This window comes from Prosopis cineraria, unplaced genomic scaffold, assembly GCF_029017545.1.
Source record: "Prosopis cineraria cultivar Desert tree isolate PC_DT_omini unplaced genomic scaffold, ASM2901754v1 PC9, whole genome shotgun sequence".
Taxonomy (NCBI): Eukaryota; Viridiplantae; Streptophyta; class Magnoliopsida; order Fabales; family Fabaceae; genus Prosopis; species Prosopis cineraria.
The window spans coordinates 29,966,269-29,987,637 of NW_026555340.1; the positions used below are offsets into that span (position 1 = coordinate 29,966,269).

At 36.2% G+C, this 21,369-nt stretch overlaps 4 protein-coding genes across 5 annotated transcripts; 2 read left to right on the forward strand and 2 right to left on the reverse strand.

The window, feature by feature from the left end:
• Positions 1–125: 125 nt before the first annotated feature.
• On the reverse strand, positions 126–2,448 carry LOC129320482 (non-specific phospholipase C6-like). Its single transcript, XM_054965963.1, has 3 exons — positions 1,113–2,448; positions 636–812; positions 126–529 (listed from the first exon to the last, which is right to left on the reverse strand). Exons 1-3 carry the CDS (start codon positions 2,203–2,205, stop codon positions 231–233), a joined length of 1,569 nt encoding a protein of 522 aa, XP_054821938.1. The 5' UTR covers positions 2,206–2,448; the 3' UTR covers positions 126–230.
• Positions 2,449–5,292: 2,844 nt separating this feature from the next.
• Positions 5,293–12,088, reverse strand: LOC129319856 (CBS domain-containing protein CBSCBSPB1-like). Of its 2 annotated transcripts, none has more exons than XM_054964945.1 (15): positions 11,461–12,088; positions 11,077–11,245; positions 9,967–10,135; positions 9,753–9,885; positions 9,523–9,660; positions 9,290–9,368; positions 9,066–9,179; positions 8,827–8,893; positions 8,516–8,621; positions 8,386–8,444; positions 6,714–6,829; positions 6,500–6,633; positions 6,125–6,207; positions 5,946–6,035; positions 5,293–5,810 (listed from the first exon to the last, which is right to left on the reverse strand). In XM_054964945.1, the coding sequence occupies exons 2-15, from the start codon at positions 11,208–11,210 to the stop codon at positions 5,637–5,639; spliced, it is 1,596 nt and encodes a 531-aa protein (XP_054820920.1). In that variant the 5' UTR covers positions 11,211–11,245; positions 11,461–12,088; the 3' UTR covers positions 5,293–5,636. The 2 variants fall into 2 exon arrangements, with proteins under 2 accessions (XP_054820920.1, XP_054820919.1); XM_054964944.1 differs by having other exon boundaries at positions 9,490–9,660; positions 11,461–12,087.
• Positions 12,089–13,507: 1,419 nt separating this feature from the next.
• LOC129320722 (uncharacterized) lies at positions 13,508–14,889 on the forward strand. Its single transcript, XM_054966287.1, has 2 exons — positions 13,508–13,895; positions 14,542–14,889. Exon 1 carries the CDS (start codon positions 13,666–13,668, stop codon positions 13,873–13,875), a length of 210 nt encoding a protein of 69 aa, XP_054822262.1. The 5' UTR covers positions 13,508–13,665; the 3' UTR covers positions 13,876–13,895; positions 14,542–14,889.
• Positions 14,890–17,945: 3,056 nt separating this feature from the next.
• Positions 17,946–20,320, forward strand: LOC129319522 (gamma carbonic anhydrase-like 2, mitochondrial). Its single transcript, XM_054964632.1, has 2 exons — positions 17,946–18,358; positions 19,755–20,320. The coding sequence occupies exons 1-2, from the start codon at positions 17,983–17,985 to the stop codon at positions 20,129–20,131; spliced, it is 753 nt and encodes a 250-aa protein (XP_054820607.1). The 5' UTR covers positions 17,946–17,982; the 3' UTR covers positions 20,132–20,320.
• The last annotated feature ends 1,049 nt before the right edge of the window (positions 20,321–21,369 follow it).

Sequence of the window (21,369 nt, forward strand, 5' to 3'; positions counted from 1 at the left end):
TTCTTAAGTAGTAACTTTAAAAACAATGACAAAGGTGTTTCATTACTTGACATGCCTAACTTCTTACCTGTTGAACATCTATGACACCATTTTTAATTACCAACTCATTCACGGACACACATATGTAGTGAACAATTCATTAATTATTTCCAATTTGTATGGACCTGTACATTGCATGAGTTGAAATATCTAGTTAAATACAATACAAAGCAATCATTGAATACCACATTTCAGTTGTGAATTGAGGATCTAGTTGTGAGGGACGATCTCATGTCTACAATGGCAGAGTCAGCAGCACCTAAATTGATGGCCTCTTTGCTGGCTCTCGTGAATCTTGAAACCGCTCCCCTAACATAGTCATGAGCTTCCTTCACACTCATCTTGTTGCTCATCTCGTTTGGGAAACTGCTTAAGAAGTGGTCGCCGTTTAGAACAGCAGCCAATTGGACCACCTCACTCTGAAACTCCGACAGCCCACCCTCCTCTTTTGCTTCGCTGCTCCTTAGAGCCTTCACCTCCGGCAATGTCACTAGGTCACACATTTCAACCTGTTATTCACTTCTCCTAGAATTTGGAAACCTCTCTAGCCTCTCAATAAATGAAGAAGTTTAGATGAAAGTGGGGAATAGATATACCTGGGCAATCTGTTCTGGGTGAAGTTAAGTCCCCGACAACGTGCTCAAACGTGCCGGCCCAAGCGTCTCTGTGAGTCAAGAAGTTAGATGACAGGTTGAACATCTTTTTTATGGTAGCTGGGATGGAAGAGTGCTCAAATTCCGAGTTCTCAGAAGGTCCTTTGGGACTGCTTATCACTGTAAAGCAACCAAATGAAAACAACAAGGCAAGAGGTTGAGAATGCAAACATAAAAGCCCAAATGATTCACTGCTTAGCACTTGCTACGTGCTCCACTCAGAAGTCAAAACATACATGACAAAGTAAAGGTATCGACTATCAGCTAACACAAAGATGAAAAAATAATGATCCTCTAAAACTGAAGTTAGTCCAGTAGAATAAAAAGATGAGACTGTCTTCCCAATACAAGTTTAGCCACTGCTAAACTGTGAAGAGTAGAAGATGACAAAGGATAATAGGAATGAGGAAGAAAGCTTACCAGTCCCTTTCTTGATCCAAGGAGAAACCATAATAGTTGGCACCCGAACCCCTAATCTATCAAACTTGAAGAAGTACGGAGCAGGTCCTGTGTTCCCATCTGGACTTGGAATATTAACAAAAGGAGTCTTCACATGATCGTAAAACCCACCATGCTCATCGTATGTAATCACCAGAAGAGTCTGGTTCCACTGAGGGCTTGCTCTTAGTGTCTCGTACACTTCCTTAACCAGCTTTTGTCCATTTGCCACATCATGGGATGGATGGTCATCATTTGCAGGTAACCCCTTTAAATCAAAGTACCTAGGCTCAATTACAGTCAATGGTGGAAGCTTCCCTTGCTTGGCATCTTTCTTGAACTTCAAATCATACTGATGGAACTTGAATATGTATTTCAGCTTCCTTAAATTTCTGTAGAACAAGGTTGTTGGAATGTTCTGGTAATAGATTCCGAAGTCCAATTTATTCTGGTGTAGAGAGTCAAAGATGGTCTTCTGAGGATACCCTTTAGCCAATTGCTTCTTAATATGGCTTGTTGAACCGTGAGAAGTAGCAGAGTACACAAAAAGCCTATTGGGTTGGGTTGGACCTGGAATTGAAGAAAACCACCTATCAAATACTGCAAATTCACGAACCAGAGCGGCGTAAACGGGCACGGATTCGGGTCGAAATCCTTTCATGACTGTCTCAGAGAGGTTGGGAGACATTGAGGATGCTTGTTCGACAAATCCAGACATGGAAGGAATGGGACTAGAGCCGAACACTTGCTGTTCCACAGCTTCAAACGAATGACCCGGATCCGGATCCACAAACTCTGCATCATCTGTGAAACAAATGGAATCATCACTCGGGTTTTTGGTAGAAACCGGGTTGCATTCTCGTCCGGTGACTCCGTCGATCAATGGGTTGATGCCTTTCTTCATCCATCCCAACATGTGATCGAAGGACCGGTTTTCCATGACCAGAACTACGATGGTTTTGATGGGTTGCGAAGCTGCAACATGGCACGATTGCAACACACATGACAGGACGAGAAAGCACAAGAAAACCGAGGAGGGGAAATGTGGTGATCGGGGTTTGGTTCTTCCACTCATTCTTGCTCGCAAAAATGGTGTTTTTAGGAAAGTGGGTTTTCCTCTCTGCAATGTTCAATTCCGGAAGTAGTTCTCTGGACAAATAGGAGCTGCTTATCCAATCACCCCGAGCCCGAGATGCTGTCTACTAGATCAATGTGTTCGAACGTAGAGAGCAGAGACTAGATTAAAAGCATCTGGTTTCGTGGGAAATGGGATTAGTGTGCTTTAGCTTAGCCTTGATGGCGCCTACAGACAAAGGTGAAGCGATTGATTTTAAGTGTCTTTTGGCCCCCAGATTTCACTCTTACGTGGCTAAAGTCAATCCGCGTAGTGGAATCACATAAACATGTGAACTATGAAGGAGACAATGTTGGCTTTTTATTTTATCTTTCGCTGAGAATCTCTTTTCTAAAAGACAAAAAAGGAGCAACGAAGGTCGAAGGACCAGATTATGAATAAAAATATTGGTAGGTGAATTTGTTTTTAATAAAAAAATAAATAGTATAGGTGTGGTATGAGTTGGCTTCACAAGACGAAAAGAACAGAATTTGAGGGAGATTCTGAGTACATTTTGGGAGGAATCGATTTGAAGGACGTGAATCTCAAGTTAAATTATAAGGATGAAAGCATTTCTCAGGGCTGGCATTATCTGGATGTTGGGGGGACCCTTGACTCTAGACTGTGTTAATATGCTTGTAATTATAATATAATAATACAATAATTCTGGAGGCTCTGGAAAGCGGAACTGCTAAATGAGCGCGTTTTGAGGGTGATCAGTAATTGAAAGCCGATCTTCACTCAGATTGGCTGCTATTCAATAAACAACGATGCACGCGAAACGCTTATTCAATATATAAAGGACATATTAACTATGAATGAATGAGTGTATATATAACACTGGGCCAGATATATTCTAGATTCATTTATCCTTAATTATAATTTAGTTTGTTTTGTTAAATGAAATACATCCAAGAATCTATCATAGATGGAAACTAATAATATCATGCGGTGAAGTCCATGGAGGACAACTTGTTGACAAACTTGGTCCTTCCCAAATTCAGCCACCAAACTACATCCTGTCGGTGCTCTTCCTGGTCAAAATATTACTGTGAACAAAAAATTATTACAAAAAGAGTGATAGTAATGAATGGCTGGGACTTGCGATCATAAATCTAACTTTATTTGTTTTACTCTTTGCTTGGATGGGGGAAAAAAGGGAAGACTGTAAAAAATAGTAGGAAAAACACTTTAAAAAAAATATTATCTCCTTTTTATTTTCACTCCCCTCCGAAACAGAGCCAAGAAAAGCTAAGTTGACAGCTTTAACCATGGAGCATCATTATTTCGGCTACCTTTTGTGATTTATTTCCTCTGTCTTGATTTATAAAATATTTTAAAATAAGATTATACTTATTAATAAAATTTATTAACTATATTTTATAAATGACAATCTCATTTTTTTTAGGACAATAATATAAATATTCAAAAAATATCTTTCAATTAATATTTCATTTATAAATAAATATTAAAGAGGAAGAATATAAAAAAAATAAGAATATTGAAAAAATATTATTAATAAAATTTTATTCTTTTATATTTTAAAATACCGAATCTTGTCTAAAGTATCTTGAAAGAGAGGCAGTAAATGTTACATAGAAGAAAGAAGAAGCCACAAGAGCTTATCCGCCTGGCCGAAGACTCTGCTACGATCACGATGAAGCAACTCTGTATCCCCATTGACTGGGACCAAGTGTGCAGTGCAGGGGATCCAAGGTTGTGATAGCTATTCCGAGAATTCTGATGTAGGTAGAGGAATCTGTGAAGTCTGGGATTGGTGGACCAAAAGACTTTTTTGGTGGAGTGAGGAGCAGTCCAAATATCATCTTAGAAAAGGCTAGATTCGTTGCGTTAATGGTTAAGGCTCTAGTTTAAAAGATTCAAAAAAGTGAGGTAAGGACTGTTACAGTGGAAGCTGAGAAGTGCCAGATACAGAGTGAAAGTGGAGAAACAGAAATGTTAGTCACAAGATTGGGGGAACGTGGACCAGAAGTGGCACATGAAGTTGTGCTTTTAGTTTGGTGGGTGCGAACCCGAAATAGATTCTCCACCAGTAGTCATTATTCAGAAGCTATTAGTTTCATTAATAGGCATCCTCAACTCAAACTGACCACCCCATTTTCTAATGTTTTGAGTTACTCCCTTCATTTCTTAAATATATAAAAAGAAATTAACTACTTCATACATTTTAAGAAAGTTAATTAAATATAATAATTATATCTAAAAATAAAAAATATATTAAATTATCCATATAACTAATGAAACAAATAAGTATTAACTTCATGAGAAACAATTTGAAAAAAAATATAATAAGTGCTTTCTAAATTTGTAATTTTGTTTATAAAGAAAAATATAATAGTTTCTTTTACATTTAAAAACAGAGTAATAGCTAGAAATATCATTTGTACAGATTGGGATATTAGACTAACTTTTGTTTTTATGAAGGCTAATCAATGTGCTAATTTACTTGTTAAAGTAGCCATGATTTAGAGGCTGATTACTATTCCTTCCATCAACACCACCTTATTATATTAGGGTGATTAAGAGCACTTAACTCATTAAATATACTATATAAATTTATTTTTTTAAAAAATAATAATATAAACTTTTAAAAATATCCTTCATTAATATATACTTCATTATGAAAGAATACTACAAGGAGAATATAATGAGAACAGTAATATTAAAAAAATATTATTAATAAATTTTTTTTTAAAGTATCTTAATTTTAAAATGCCAAATCTTTTTGATGTGTATTATAATTTGGGAGAAGGGGTGACATATAATGTCATGATCTATAAATAAAAAAACTGTGATGACTGCTAAAAGTCAACCCCTCCTCTGCAAGAAGGCCTCCCCTCGGACCCAAGAACATGAGCCAGACAAAAAAAGAAAAGAAAAGAAAAAGGAGGCCCGGCAGGGTCTTTACGCCTGTGAGGAACAAAGAAACTAACTACATATGCCTCACACGAGTCCACAATCCTAAACTGACCGAGAAGCCCTTGAGAAGATTGACAACTGCCTTTTTAAAATAGAAAAACCTCAATTTTAAAATGTAATATAAAGATCATTTATCCTTGACAAGATGAAGACGCCAGTATGAATGACGCATTGAGTTCCGGACCGTATAGTGCAGTGATACACTGTAACTTTTGTCATACAAGAACCGCATGTACAAGAACTAACACCCTGGCAATAGGCCAATCATCGAAAAAGAATGGCAAAATGCCAGCATGTTAACATAGCCTTTGTATGTTAGAAATATTTTAAACTTCCTTGTATTGATTGGCTGTATATTCTCTTTGTTTTCTCTGAGATTTAGTCTCCATAAGAATTTTTTGCACGAGTTTGAACCTCAGTTTGGAGTCAAAAAGTGCCACTGCTGCTGTCGTTTAAGCTCGCTTCAAGTACGTGAACAAGCATAAGACAGCAAGAATTGCAGCTCCAGCAGTTACGGCACCATATGCTGAGTTCCATCTATCTGAATGAGCATAATCCAAGCTTCCCGCGCTGTTTTTTCTCCCACCACGTCCTACTTCTGAATAGTCTAAATGCAACATCAAGGCCTACAAAATTCATAACTCAAAGAGTCAGATTACTGGTTTTTCTATTCCATTCTGAAACTTCTCAGAATCCTTTAATCTTTCCTGCTTTAAATAAAAATTTTGTAGCGTGCCTCAGAGCATAAACAAATACCGTACCTTTAGACCTGCCATCCTTGCATGGTCCACAGCTGAAGCAAGATCATTGTCTGAAGCCATTACAATGTGATCATGATCTTCATCCTCATACTATAAACAATAAATTTGACCAGCTTGGGTTAAAATAGCAGAAGAATTGAGTCAAGCTGGAGAAAATACAACTTCTTGAAGAAGCATACCAGAATTACGGGCATGTTGTATGGGTCAACGTCATTGACTCTCTGGATGATTGAACTCATAACCTCTACCAAGCTCAGAGTATCTGAAGTTGCAACCAACAACATCAAAATCATTCAACCCCTACCTTTTTACTGATTCGGAGTAAAATTTTGACATGGAATCCAGTCGTATGGTAGCCCCCTTTGCTCATAACTCAAAAACACATAAAGAAGTGTTCGCTTAGCACTACAGTCCTGCTCCAGCTGATGCAGGGCAACATTGAATAAAAATATAATGACATGCAGATTAACTCATCAACATGAACCCTGTCATGTGCAAGTGAACAGCGAAGGCCAATACCATCATCTGCATGCTGTCAGAGATAAGTAGCATACCGCATGTAAATCTATGCTTTCGGCCTCTTTTATCTTGAAGTTTGAAGGAAAACGCATTTGGCATCCTAGTCGAAGGTTGACCAGTAGATCTCCCAGTTTCTCCGACCTCAAAAGTCATCTTCAAAGAACTGCCGCTGGTATGTCATGAATAATGCATGAGTACACTAATCAATTGAGATTATTTCTACCAACAACATCAATGCATATATAAAACCTTCGCGACTCATCATCACCATCATCAATAGTCGAAGTTAAGGCCATGGTCGACTCCCAAAAGTTTTGAATTATTGAGCTAGCTGCTTCGTTGTTTAAGTTGGCAGTATTTCCAACCTGATTAGTATGAGAAAACGAAACAATCAATACGAATTTGTCAATATATTACATTTAGATCTCAGAAAAACAGATTTGGCATCACAGCGTCTGTAAATTCAACCTTTGACTGTTGACAGAATAGTTTAGTTAGGAAGCTATAGTCATTCAGCATGTTGATTCTTCAGCAGATATCTCAACCAAAGCTGTCCTAAGCTCCCAACTTAATTTCTTAACCCTTTTCCACTCCTATGCATTGAGCACTTGTTGTTTTTTTGGGGGGGGGGGGGGGACTCATTCCCTCATTTATTGAGTTTTCTGTTCCTCCCCCTATCCGAATCATTTGTTATTGTACATCAACCTTAATCCCAATCCAGTTGGCAGCTAATACATTCTTTTTTGGGAAAAGTAATTAAATAATATATATAAATATATATATCTCCTATAACGACGTGTCTACAAATGTAACATCAAGAAAAAAACAACACATGCATGGTCTTACATATCTCAACAACGGTCGGAGAGAAAAAAAGATACAAGATCCAAAATCAACGTCTTAATGAGAAAAAAGCCTCGTGTGTAGTCAGGACTCTGATGGTCATGAAAGGGAAACTGATGGAGCATAGGAAGAGAAGCTAGGGTTTAGGAGAAATGTGATAGTGTAAGACTTACGCTAAGTATAATAAATTCTAAATTATTTATTTAGTGCATATTAAAACTTCATTTCAAACTTTCTTTAGTTTCAGTTCAGTATTATCCAATGTTTATTAGACTTGTTTCATTATTAAATTCTAAATAATGCTCTCACTAGTTGTGTCAATTCTAAGAGATAAGTTGAAGTTAATTTATCTTATCGGTTTTATCTCCCAACTTCATCGCTCCCCCTAATTGTCTCGTATCTCCTCTTCTTCCTTCCTTTACCTCCATTCTCTCTACTGTTCTGAATCAGAAACAGGTTGTAGAACTTCAAAACTCTTTCCAGCATCCTTCATGTCTTAGTAGATGACTAGCGGTGGATGTTGAAGGAAGGAAAGAAGTTCGGAATTAAGTAAAGTAAAAAATTGCGCTTTCATTTACATTTTGTTCCCATTAGAGAAAAGGAAAAGAAGGGGAAAAATAAATATCATCTTCTGCATGAAACATTAGTTCCTTTCTCTTCTTTAAGTCCAGTTTTGTAAGCTATGTAATGAAACAAGGATAATACCAATTACTCAACTTGGAAGGTTAAACATTTCTGGTGGTTAAAACACCAAGCTCTCATGAGTAGCATTATTTTGTCAGACTTATGATCGGAAAGCAGACTGCTTATAGTAAAGTACCCATACAAGTTGAGACGACACTTAAAACTTACCAGTTTAGAAGAGGAAACCCGAAAATTTATCTTATATTAGCGAACTGAAAAAATCAATGAGTATAAAATTCACAACTTAAGCTGACAGGAGTGTGGTGCAAACTTCACACATATCGAGCTATATATATATATATATATATATATCCCATTTCAAGCAACTTGGACTTCACAGACACTCGTAGTAGTTAGGAGCAGTGTTTATAGTGGAGGCTAACACATGACTTACCGTTGCAATGGCAAAATGAGTAATATGAAGCGCATCGACCACAGCAATTATACTGCCATCTGTTTTCAACCGACCTAATCAGAAATCGTATCAAAACTTAAAGCCTCCCCCCAATATGTTACTACATTACCTCTATCAAGCACGGGAAGGTGTAAAACTTTTCCATCATGCATAGTGCGAAGTGCATCAACAATTGGTGTATCGACTGTTGCACATTCTGGATTTGGGGTCATGACCTGTAGATTTTGTCGTATAGGCATTAAAAAGGAGAGAAAGGAAGACAAGAAAAGGGTAAACACCCAGAATGGCCACTTTTTCTTCTATCACGCAGCAAGAAATACATTGTCCTAAATACTACAAGTTGTTTCATCATCTAACAGTGGAAAATGCTAGCAAAATAAATTATCTCAAGAAATTACACATATGAAAAGAAAAAAGTACCGTTTCAACAAGAGTTGACTCGGGGGGGAGATTCTGTGCAATTACCCGCATCAAGATATCCTTCGAGCTGGAATTTTGCATAGATGATATCCCAATAGAATTAAACAAACGATGCATAATGACAATAAAAATCTCCAATTGTCAATTTCATAAACCGGAATTAAAAGTCTAACTAAAGCTACTTGAGTAAAATAAAAAGAAAAGGGGACAGATGGTAATTTCACTCGAAACATAATTACGTGAGGATTCCACGAGGTTTGTTGTCAACCATTACAATTGCAGCGCTTGCACCGTGTTCAAGCATCTTCTTTGTTGTCGTCGAAACTGATTCCGTTGGTGAAACTCTTACGAGCCTGAAAAGTGTTACTATCGGTTGGAAGAACTAGGATGGTATTCCAAGCATGCACACATGTCATTGAACATAAGTTTCTCTTCAATCCAAATAAAAGAAGGTATTACCTACTTTGGAAACTCAGGAATGATTGTAGACAATGAAGGTCTGAATATTTTCTCCTTAAGAGTCTCAAGGAATGCATTGGAGCCTGCACAATAAGCAAATTAACATAAACAAAATATAGTGCTCAGTTTAATGAGATGCCAAAACTTTACTGCAAATTGCAAAAGTATGCCCAGAATAAAAATGCAAGAGCTTGGCAAACCAACCAGAAGCCGGTGTTCCCCATTGTTTTTCGATACCTTCAACAGCTGCTGCGATTGCTTTTCCTTTCTCGGATGCCCTTTCCAATCGAGCGATAGCATCATACAAACATTTTGCAATGTCAAGTAAAGCAATGACTTCTCCATTGTTCACCACAGGTAAATGCCTGAATCGTCCTGTGAAATGTATCAGCCTTATATTCAAAAACCAAGAAACAGAATAGCAAGTAGCATTTAAAGGCGTATGAGCCTCCCTGGATAAAACCAACCTTGCACCATCTTTTGAAGGGCTTCCACAGCAAGAGTATCAGCGAGGACAAATGTTGGGTTCTTGGTCATAACCTTGGAAACAGGTGTGTCTTCAAGATTAATCTCCCGAGCAATAACTCTTTTTGCTATATCCTTTAACAACCAAAAAAAAAAAGTCATGCGCGTTCAAGCAAATAGATACAAACTTTTCTTGTTCCGAGGGCAAGATCATACCGTGTCCGTGAGAATTCCACAAAGTAAAGCATTAGAATCTGTTAGTAATAGAGCAACAACTTTACGGGCGGCCATCAGACGGCAAGCTTCATATACAGATGTTGTTTCAGGTACTGTCAAGGCCTTTGAAAGCCTAAGTGATTTTACTGTTCTCTCTCCCGTTAATCCCCTAATCCAAGTCCAAAACAATCAACGGTATCATCGCATTATTTAAATTCTCTAAATGAATGTTTTCGTTTTACCAACTCCTATGATTATGGGACTCTTTCCAAAGTGAAGAGCGCTCAAGCATCTCTGCTCAAGCTTCTAGACAAAACGAATTTGCCATTGTCTTTCATCTCTGATTAGCTTTGGATTAGATAGCATCGCACGATCTTTTCTCACTATCACTGATCATTCACCCAAATTCTTTAATGGGACAGAGGACTAAAAAAAAGGCAGAAGTACATCACAAATCTCTAGATATTTATGTAAAGCACCTCTAAATCAAGAGTCTTAATAATTAGTATGTAATCCCTTCTAGATAAGATTTCTTCACGCATACACACACCCAAGCATCGTATGGCAATGCAGTGAGACTCACAGATTTCGATGACAAGAAAATAACGATTAGAGTCTGATCCAGAAGAAGTACAACATCAAGAACCTTCATTCATATCATTGTAAACTAATCGATTGGACAAGCTGTACAATCACATTTGTCTAACACTGATATCATGAAAATACCGACCGACCTTCACAATTACGGCATACGCTAAACAGCTGTTTCTATATCTGATTAGTGCAAAGTCACAAGATTAGTGCAAAGTCACAAGTTATAACTGATAGCAGAGAATGGCTATAATCATGATATCGGAATGTCACAATTTATGTTTTCCCTTTAGCATTGAAAAAAACAGAACAGAGGATGATGAAAGCGACATACGTTAATTTGAAAATTTGATGAAAAAGGATTTCGATCCTGATACATAGAGGGGTAACAATAGGATTGATTCAACGAGGACCATCTCTTCGAAGAAGCACGAGCATAGACTACGTACAGAGACATCCATATGCAGTAATAAAATACGGTAGGTCTTTAGAATAGCAAAATAAAACTGAGCAACGTACTTTGGCGGGCGCGAAGACGAAATAGATTTTCGAGCAAGGGATTCAGGAAATCCATTCTCATGGGGTTTCTTCTTTGCCAGCCCAATGTTCGGTGTAGAGTTATTCCTTCGAAGAGGACTTCCTAGAGTGGACATCTTTGCCAACTAATCAATACAATCCGGTCCAGTAGCTGCAACCAAAGCAATATTACAACGTAAAACATCTTTCTCCTTTCGTTTTCGTCCAACGAAGCCCAAAAAACCGAATCCTCGAGGGGAAGGGAAAAAGGAACGGTGTTCTCCCATAAATCCGGTTTTATGATCTCGCTACATTTCCTTCTTGATCAAACTGAGGCGCGATTATTATTAATAACATTCCAAGTTATAGTCAAATTTGAAAAATTACCTAAAAACTACGATACCGAGTTCATGCACGAGAAGAATGATATTGCGACTTCGAAAGCGCAAAATTCGTCCGGGAAATGGCACTGTAGTGATCGGTACTCTTGTCGCCCGGAAAGGCTCACGGACGAGCCGGCGACCGGGAAAGATGATAGGGAGCGAGCGAGCGCGGGAAGAGGACCTGGAAAAATTGGAGCACGAGAAATTTAAAGCGATTATAGTGGGGCCAATAGTAATCTTCCACGTCAGCGATCCTCCATCAGAAACAACTCTAAATTCAGTATCCACGTGACGAACGGTGAATTCGGCAGTTGGTGACCGAAGTTTATGGCCCTTGATCTCTAAAAAATTCTAACTTGGGGCATTGTTTTGTTGGCAAAATTTCTCTGATGAATAATAGGCTAACATACGATCAAAGAATGAATGGTAACATTTTGTTATGGCTTAAAAGTAATTAAACTTTTTGAATAAAACGACAACTCGACAGTATGTGCTAAACTTGGAGGGCACTCTTTTCATGGACATGATCCATTGCTTTGATGGAAAGAAAGATGAAAAGAGGTTTGCGTGAGAATGTTGTTTAATAAAGCGGAAGCATGATGCTCATGAATAAGAATAGAAGTAACTGTTGAGGATTGAAGTGTTGCAGGTGTGAGTAAGGGAAAGAGAATAGAGAAGAAAGAGCCATGTTGGATTGGGGACCTGTGGTGATAGGGTTACTGTTATTCATACTGCTCTCGCCGGGGCTGCTATTCCAGATGCCAGGGAACTCACGCCTCGTGGAATTTGGCAGTTTTCGCACCAATGGCAAGGCCATTCTTGTTCACACCCTCATTTACTTTGTCGTTTTCACCATTCTCATTTTGGCTATCGGTATCCATATTCACGCTGGCTAGCTATATCTCCATCTTCATCCTAGCCTCACTTGTTTCGGCTTTCAGGTGTTTTTTTGATCGATGTTGATTTTTTCTTTTGTTGCCCATTCTCATCGTGTAACTGACGCAACTCTCAACCAAACCATGTTGGTTTTATTTTGTTTCGTTCCTTCTTTTCCTTCTTTTGTTTTTGTCTTCACTGTGTTCACCAGTTCCTCTGTTATCTTTCCACGCTCTGTTGATTTTTTTTTTTTTTTGGTAGCAAAGCCATGTATGTCTGTCAAATAATGTTCGAGTTCGGATGGTGAAATTGATGATCCGGGATAAGTTAAACCAATTTATTTCTTTCTTTAATCTATTGGGGTTTAGCCATACCTGGAATATGAAAAACCTATGAACATTGCAAATATGTAACGCAATCATTATCCATACTTTGTGTTTTCCTATACTAATTAATTAGATTAGATTAGAAGTGCCCGGAAGGGTTGTATTTTCAACATGACTGCAATATTTATATTCTGTGAACAAGGTAACTTTCAATAACTTCTACATCCTAAGCTCAAAATAAAAACTAAGTATACCAGTCTAAAAATTTAATAGAAAATTAAAATAAACTTTCTTACATAATATAATATAGATCTAACAACTTTTCAATAATAAAGATTATAAAATTTACTCATTTTTCCTGACCAACTCTCTACTCATGCCTACAGGATCATTGTAATATAGGATTATTTTTATTATATCGTATCAAATATTACTGCTCCGAACATATTGAAAAGAAATATTAGTTAAAAATTAATTGTCTTATGTTTTTTTTTTATAAATAACGTAAAAAAATAATGTACGATAGGCCTATAGGGAATGCAACGGTGAGATTTTTTTTTTTTTGGGGGGGGGGTAAAACAACAGAGAGATGGGGACAAAACAGATCACACTCTTTTTTTTTTTTTTTGAAATGGACGTACGGTGACACTAGAATTTTTTATAAGGGAAAAAAGTTGTAAACTCCAAAAAGGTTTTGAAGTTCGGGATTAAGTATCCCCAGAATAGTGATGTGGAGCATCAGAACCGTTGAAGTCACACGCGACACGATTGCCACGCTAAGCTATCACTCTTGATCTGACGTGTCACGAGAAACTTCCCGTCTGCCCCTCCTCTTTCCTAATAATCGATGTGTCGGTTCACATCCTCTTCAGCAACTGTGCCCCCCCACTCCTGCGTTACAGATCCTTCCTTCTCAAAGCTTCTCTCTACCATCTCCTTCACCGCCTACTTTTCTCTGCCAGATCCCGTGATCCTTTCTGTCGCTGTGTTCAAAAAGCTTGAGGAATATGGCAGATTGGGGTCCAGTGATCATTGCGGTGCTCCTGTTTGTGCTGTTGAGCCCGGGTCTTCTGTTTCAGATTCCGGCGGGTGGCAGGGTAGTTGAGTTCGGCAACATGCGTACTAGTGGTGCTTCTATTCTAGTTCACGCCATCATCTACTTCGGCCTCATCACCATCTTCCTCATCGCCATTGGCGTTCACATCTACACTGGCTAGTTAACTGTGCTTGTTCTTCGGTATAAACTTCTGAAGGATCGCAAATTTAAGATTGCATGTCTTTGATCTGCTACTGTTATTACGTCTCCTTGATCTCAATCAAAGGTGTATTTGTTTTTGCTTGCTTGCTTGATCTGGATGTCTGCGTTTCTGATTATTTTTCTCTGCCTTCAAATTTATTTCCCCTAAATCGTCAAATCTCCCATCGAACCCTAAAAAACCGAAAACAAAAATTGAGAAAGAATGAAAGAATGGTGGGAGGAGGAAAAGAATCGAATAATATAATGTTCGGTAGTATTATGCTTTGCTTCAAGTCTACTGGTCTAATTTTAGTGTCGATGTAAATTGTTTGGTACGTTGGTGGCGCTATGGTGCTTCACTTTTCTGAACTTTCATTCCTCCTTTTCAAAATGATGGTTCAAGTGTGGTGTGATTTCTTTTTTCTTTTCGGCATAAAGTGGCTTGCATTAAACATCTTCATTAGTCGTCAAACTAGAACACCTGAATAAGTACAGGTCTTCATATGAAGAAAAAAGTTCGGAATTCTCCCGCATCCCACGTGCTCTTCTTGGTGTTCTGATGAAATTTAATTTTTCAATTTTTAATGGTACTGAAAAATTGTTTATCCAAAAAATTAGAAATAATTTTATCAAAAATATAATTCAGGAACTTTGCCGCCACTTGGGCCTGCATGAAGTCAAGATTTACTCTTACTGTGATGAGGTTATCAATTTGATTATAGAGATATTATCGACGGAGCTAGATATCTCTTATATGCAACATGTTGAGTGCGCTTCACTTTGTGTTTAGCTTGTAATGTTAATGATAGAATGAGTAGTTTCTGTTATTTTGACCAACCCCCATCTTACTGTCATGAGGTGGTGGGTGATGATGGTTCCTATTTTTGTGTAACAAACTATGTGTAATCTCTTGATTTACGTCTGTCATTTTTCATTTGAAAAAAAAAAAAGTGACCTTGATTGTTACGCAGAATATGATTCTCACTTACTTTCCTACTTTTCTCACCTTTTGTAAAAATGATGTTAGAGGCTGCCGTGAGAAATGTATTTTAATGACAGGCCAAGTTTGATCATTGTGTTTTATTTTTTTCGAGTGAAAATCTGCATGCTTATTTTAGCCCATGCACTGTGAATCGTGATCTTGTGATTACTGATAAAAAGTTGATATTTTAATTTTTTTTATCTTTATGTTTTAACTGATGTATAATTTTCTCGTTATTGCAAAAAGAAAAAATAAATCTTCAGTTGCCATTAAAAAAATTAAAATTTAAAGTTACATGATGTGAGTTGGTCGCTGAGCGAGGGACATTTCGGTCTTTTTAATATTAGAACCCTATAACACCTTTTTTAGATGAAAGATCAGATAGTATTAAAAAAAAACGATTGTATTAAAGTTTACGCTGCCTATTAGTGGGTGTAATATTTTTATTAATAAAATTGATTACTGTTTTTTTTTAAGAAAAAAGTTTACGCTACCTAAATGACAACCATAAAAGAAAGAAAAATAAGCGGCCATTACACATTAAAAAGCCAAAATTGATGAGATGAACTTGAGCCTTGTATAAAAGACAGTGGACCGAAAAAACAGCACTAAATCTACAACCTTAAAAATAGCATTACAAAAGTTATTTTTTCATTATATATTTTTATTATGAACATTTTTTTAAATTAAAAATTATAAAAGACTTCAAAATTGATTGTATTTTATTTTATTCCAAAATTTTGTTATTCCATTATATAGTTCAATAAAAATATAAGTATCAAACATTTGTTTTATGAAGTTAAGCAAAGGAGCAAACCAAATGATCCTTGTATTTGGGTTTTTCTTTTAAAGAAAGACGTGTAACATAGTTTGGAATCTATTCAGAAGTTAGTTACCTTTTGATTAACCAGAGAACAGAGATAGAGATTTTAATTTATATATTTTTGTTAATATTTACATGTCTTAAAAAATAAATTATTTTCTGACTTTCCTCACACCTCAAAAAATATATTTATATAGTTACAAGACTGATGCTTTAGGTAAATTATCCATGACTCTTCTCATTCCCCCCAACTCTCACCAGTGAATAATTCCCGTAACGCTCACGGTTTATGTTCCTCTTCTTGATATGCACTATGACTCTACGGATACCTCAATTTTCTCAAACTCAATTTGCTTCTCAAAACTCTATTTGAGATAAGTTGAAATTTGTTTCATTTAAAAAATAAATTCTAAAGGTTAAAACAATAATTTTGCAAAAATATATTTGAATATCTTTCATATATATCAAAATCAATTATGAATTTAAAATTATGATTTTTCTTAAAAATACTTAAATACTCATTATATATGACAAAATTAATTATAAATCTAAAATTATGATTTTTTTAAAAAATGTTCAAACACATCTATATATGTCAAATCAATGTTGAATCCAAAAGCATGATTTGTAAATAGTTTATATAATTTTTAGATAAATTTGTAGAAATATATAATTAAAAAGTTGAATTGAAAAGCAAATAATAATAACCTACAGGATAGTTGTGGATTTTGATTTATAATTAATTTTGACATGTATATAAAAAATAATAATTTTAAGTTCATATTTACTTTTGATATGTATAATGAGTATTGAATATTTTAAAAAATGTGTTTTTCAACATGCAACATAAGTGTTTGGATATAAACAATGGTTTTAAGTGATTTTCAAATTTACTTTTCAATTTCAATTAAAATTAATTTTATTAATTAATTTTATAATTAATTGTATGTCATGTAACATAATTTTTTAACGGAAATGCAAACGCGCCCTAAAACTCATTCCTCCCCTCCACTTCGACTCGCATCTTTTCCTTTACTCCTCCACCCACTGACAATGGCAAAGAACTTCGCCTTTCTTGCGAAGTCTGTGCTGTATCAGTTCACCTTCTCCCTTTAAACTATGTTTTTGGAAAAACGTTACGACCCGGACAAAACACAAAAATCTCTTCTATAAACATTTTTGTTTTAAAATCACCACTATTACCACTGTTCTATTTCTAATACAAGAACATATGTGCGTTTATATATTACACGTTGATCCATGCTTCCTGATATTGTACTGAACTCTACACAACTTGGAATTTGTTTCTTTTTGTTTTCAAATCAATCAAAATTGAATTATGAAAAATTTAGTCAAAAAATATTAGTACATTATAAAAATGACCGACATTTATTATAATTTATTCATTTAAAATTAATTTTGAAAAACTTATCTAAACATTTTAAATTTAACAAAATTAATTTTTGAATATTTATTCAAACGCCATCACATTTTGATAATTAATTTTTTTATAATCAGTTTTCGCTGATTGAAATTCAAACACACCCTACCTGGCTTGACTCACCAGGGAATTATAATGACAAGATTCAACCTGGATGTTGAGTTGTGTTTCAAATCTAATCCGCCCGCACCAATGTCTTTGCTTGCATTTGATTGGAGGGTAATGAAGAAAGAGGAAAAAGTTGAGAGACTTTGTTGGAAAGAAAATTAGGGTCTGTTTCGTTTTTATTCATATTTTCTATTTTTAAAAACTACTTTAGAATTGTTTTTTAAAATAAAATAAAATAAAAAATCATTTAGTTATATTAATTTAAAAATATTTTAAAATTTAAAAATAAATCGATAGTGATAATTATATGTGATTAATAATAATAATTTATGATATAAATTAGTCAAAGTAATTGCAATTTTCAAGAATCATATGTAGTGCATTTTAAAAATAAAAAATAAAATAAAAATAAATTAATTATTTTTTTATTTTTTTAAAATAAAAAAATAAAAAAGTTTTAAAAATAATTAAATTAAAGTACTTATCCAAATAAAATTTTAAAAAAATTTTGTTTTTAAAAGCAGACAAGTCCTTAGATTGTTGGACACCAGCACCGTTAAGCTTGTGGGGCTGCCAATTGGGCCGTCATATTCTCCTTCTTAATAAGGCTTCGGTATTGGGCTTGAGGCCGAAATGCGATAGTGATCTTCAAGCCCACAGAGGGGTTCCTCCACTTCACTGTCCTGTCGTGTAGTTCCATTGGCCACTCTGTTTCGGTTGTGAGTTGTGACTCATGGCAACTCTAGGTCGCTTCTCCAGAAGAGCTCTAGCAGCCGTGCTTGCATCAAAACGCCACCTGCAACCGCAGCTATTAGGTCGTGCTCTCTCGACCGAGGGGACAAAGGCCATCACACCTTCGCCAGATCGGGTGAAATGGGACTACAGAGGTCAGCGCAAGATCATCCCACTGGGGCAGTGGAGCCCTAAAGTCGCCGTCGACGCTTACGTGGCGCCCAACGTGGTTCTTGCTGGCCAAGTCACCGTTTGCGATGGAGCCTCCGTCTGGCCAGGCTCCGTCCTCCGTGGCGATCTCAATAAGATCACTGTCGGCTTCTGCTCCAATGTCCAGGAACGCTGTGTTATTCACGCCGCTTGGTCTTCTCCCACAGGTTTGCCTTAATTATTTTGATTGTCGGTGTATTTTAGCATTAGATTCTCATGCATATTTCAAGTGGAGGAAATGTGACGTCAAGGAGGAAATTCTGTTTCTGCGCGGAATCCTAATGCGTTGTTGGTCAAATAAAATCTAATATGACTAGGTATGGAATTCCTATAATTCTTACGAATAAGCTTAAGTCTAACACAGTTAGGCCTTTGGCTGTCTAGGTTGTAATTTAAGTGCAATGGTGATTAATAATCCGGAAGCAGGGTTAATAGCCTGTGCACATTCTATGTTGAAAGATCTGCTTGAGAATTCTCGATTATCTTATAGTTGCTGCTTCTAAGCTGGATAGCTGGAGCCTTCTCTGCTTAGTTCTGGTTGCTTCTTCTTCTTTTTTTTTTTAATCACTTCGGTTTAACTGAGGCAGCATGGTTGATTATTGTAGTATATATCAATTCCCTATATTTTTCTCCCCCTTTTTAATCTCGCTATAGCTGGCGGTGGTTCAAAAATGTAGTTTTTTGTTGTTGGAATTGTACAAGTTAGCTGCATTTATCTTCTTTAGGATTGCTTACAAAGTCCTTACTCTTTGATGTATTTTCTCCTTCAATGGATCAGCTAATCCTATTGGGTTAACCTGTAAGAGTTATATCCCCGTGTATATCATAACATCGCTCCTTTTTTCATTCCCTTGGTTTTGGAGCCACCAAAGTACTGTTACCCGGGATGATATTCAGTCACTAGCCGTAATTAATATGGTAATATATTTCTTATCTATATTTAACTTTATTTTAGTTAAACATATATGGGGATGGGAGTTTCAACGCAAAACCCTATTTGATTTGGTTATTTTACGTCAAAGGCCTTAATCTTAACATGTCTTTGGTGGAATCTTAATTTAATAGTTACCACATCCGATTTTTCCAGCGGTAGTAAGACTGGCAGAGAATCCATTCTATTTAAATATGAAGGTACATTGCAGTGGTATGTCTGTAGCAAATGTTACTATAGTAGTTGCAACCTGCCAGTATTTTTGTTCCATTATATTAAAGTGGGTTTAGATTAACATCTAGCGAAGATTTTCCTGCTACCTTGTATTATCCCTAGGAGGTTTGCTTGATCTCTTGTTCTTATTTGTGATTTTCCCTGAAACAAAGCTTCCAATGTCTCTCCTCCATTTAATTTTAGCACGATCTATTTTCTGTTATTTGGTGGAGTTAGTTATAATCATACTTATTTGCAGGTTTTTTTTTTCTTCCTTTTATCATGTTTTATGGATTTGAATTTAGTTTTCAAATGAAACTTAAGATCCTTCATAAAATGCAAATGGGGCATACTTAGATACAATTAATAATGAATGAATGCATTATTATTTATCATACATGCATCCTTCTGTAATTCAGGCCTGCCGGCTGCGTCTTTGATAGAGAGGTTTGTGACAATTGGTGCATATAGCCTCTTGAGGTCCTCCACAATTGAGCCAGAGTGCATTATTGGCCAGCATTCCATCCTGATGGAAGGCTCATTAGTGGAGACACACTCAATCCTTGAAGCTGGGTCGGTAGTTCCCCCGGGGAGGCGAATTCCGTCGGGTGAACTTTGGGCAGGAAATCCAGCTAGGTTTGTAAGGACTTTGACCCATGAAGAAACCTTAGAAATCCCCAAACTTGCGGTTGCTATAAATGATCTTAGCAAAGAGTATTTCTCAGAGTTCCTTCCTTATTCCACAGTATACTTGGAGGTTGAGAAGTTTAAGAAGTCCTTGGGCATTTCAATATGAGATGGCCCCTTCGTCATTCTTCTCTTTTAGTTGGAATTTTGCTTGTAAGGAAATAAGAATTCAAACAAAGAGCAAGCTTTTCTGTTTCTTTTGTTTGCCCTTCTGAAAGTGTTGTGTTATATGATCAACTGGAGTAATTTTCAAGGGATACCTTTGAATACTATGCTATTACCATTTAAGTGTTTTTAACTCCAAATTTTATGCTGTATGTTCCATTTGTTTGAAACACAAAAGGAGCACTAAAAAGCTGAAACCGACGAATCAAGGCCTGCTCGGCCAATATCTTTGCAACGACACAGCGCGATAGCTGTTAATTGCATAGCACTGGATTTACATTACATAACTTTATATGCCTTCAAGTAATAAGTTCTGACCCTCATTCCTCATTGAGTTATCTCCTGTTCCTGTGTAAATTGCAATTTTAACTTTTTTTTTTATTATGTTACATGCTCCACCTCCCCACAGAGCTTATTTCTGGCCGGGAATAAGGGTCCATGTAAAACTAGAGGACTTGCTATGTAAATTAGACGAAAGAATGCACAGTAACATGAACTCTAATAGCAAATGTATAATAAAATTGCGTGCGAGTTTTCTTTTAAAAACAAAATTGCAAGTGATTTGGGAATAATGAACCGTGTGAAAAACATATTAGAACTCTCGTAAGTTAAGAATCATTCAAGGTGATATTTCACTATATTATTAAAAAGATTTCAAGACATTAGCTGGACATGAAGAGAGAAACCTGGTTCCGCAAAATTATAGTACTAAAATTCCCCAATGATGTGCTCAAGGGGTAAATCTATGGCAAGGCAATTCTTGATTACAATACTGAAGAATCGGTCGTGGGAAAAGCTCAAAGAATGACTTCTGGAGCGTTGATTTATTGAGACATAACATGACAGTAAACGCCAGAAAAGCCACAGCCGTTAACCAGAAGAACTGAGAAGAAATTTCCTTAACAAAATCCCATCGATGGAAAATGGAAACAATGACTTGATTCCATCCCGTTGAGTAAACCTTGTCACCTTAGGAATTTGGGGTGTGTTTGGCTAAAAAATTTTAAAATTAAAGTTTCCATAAATTAAAGATTGTAAATTGAAGTTAAGATAAAAATCAATTTGTGTAATGTGATTTATGTTTAAATAATTTTTTCTCAAAAATCAATTCAACATAATTTATGTTTAAATTTTTTTTTCTTATTTGATGATAAGCACAGAAATTAAAAGCCAAAAGTTCCA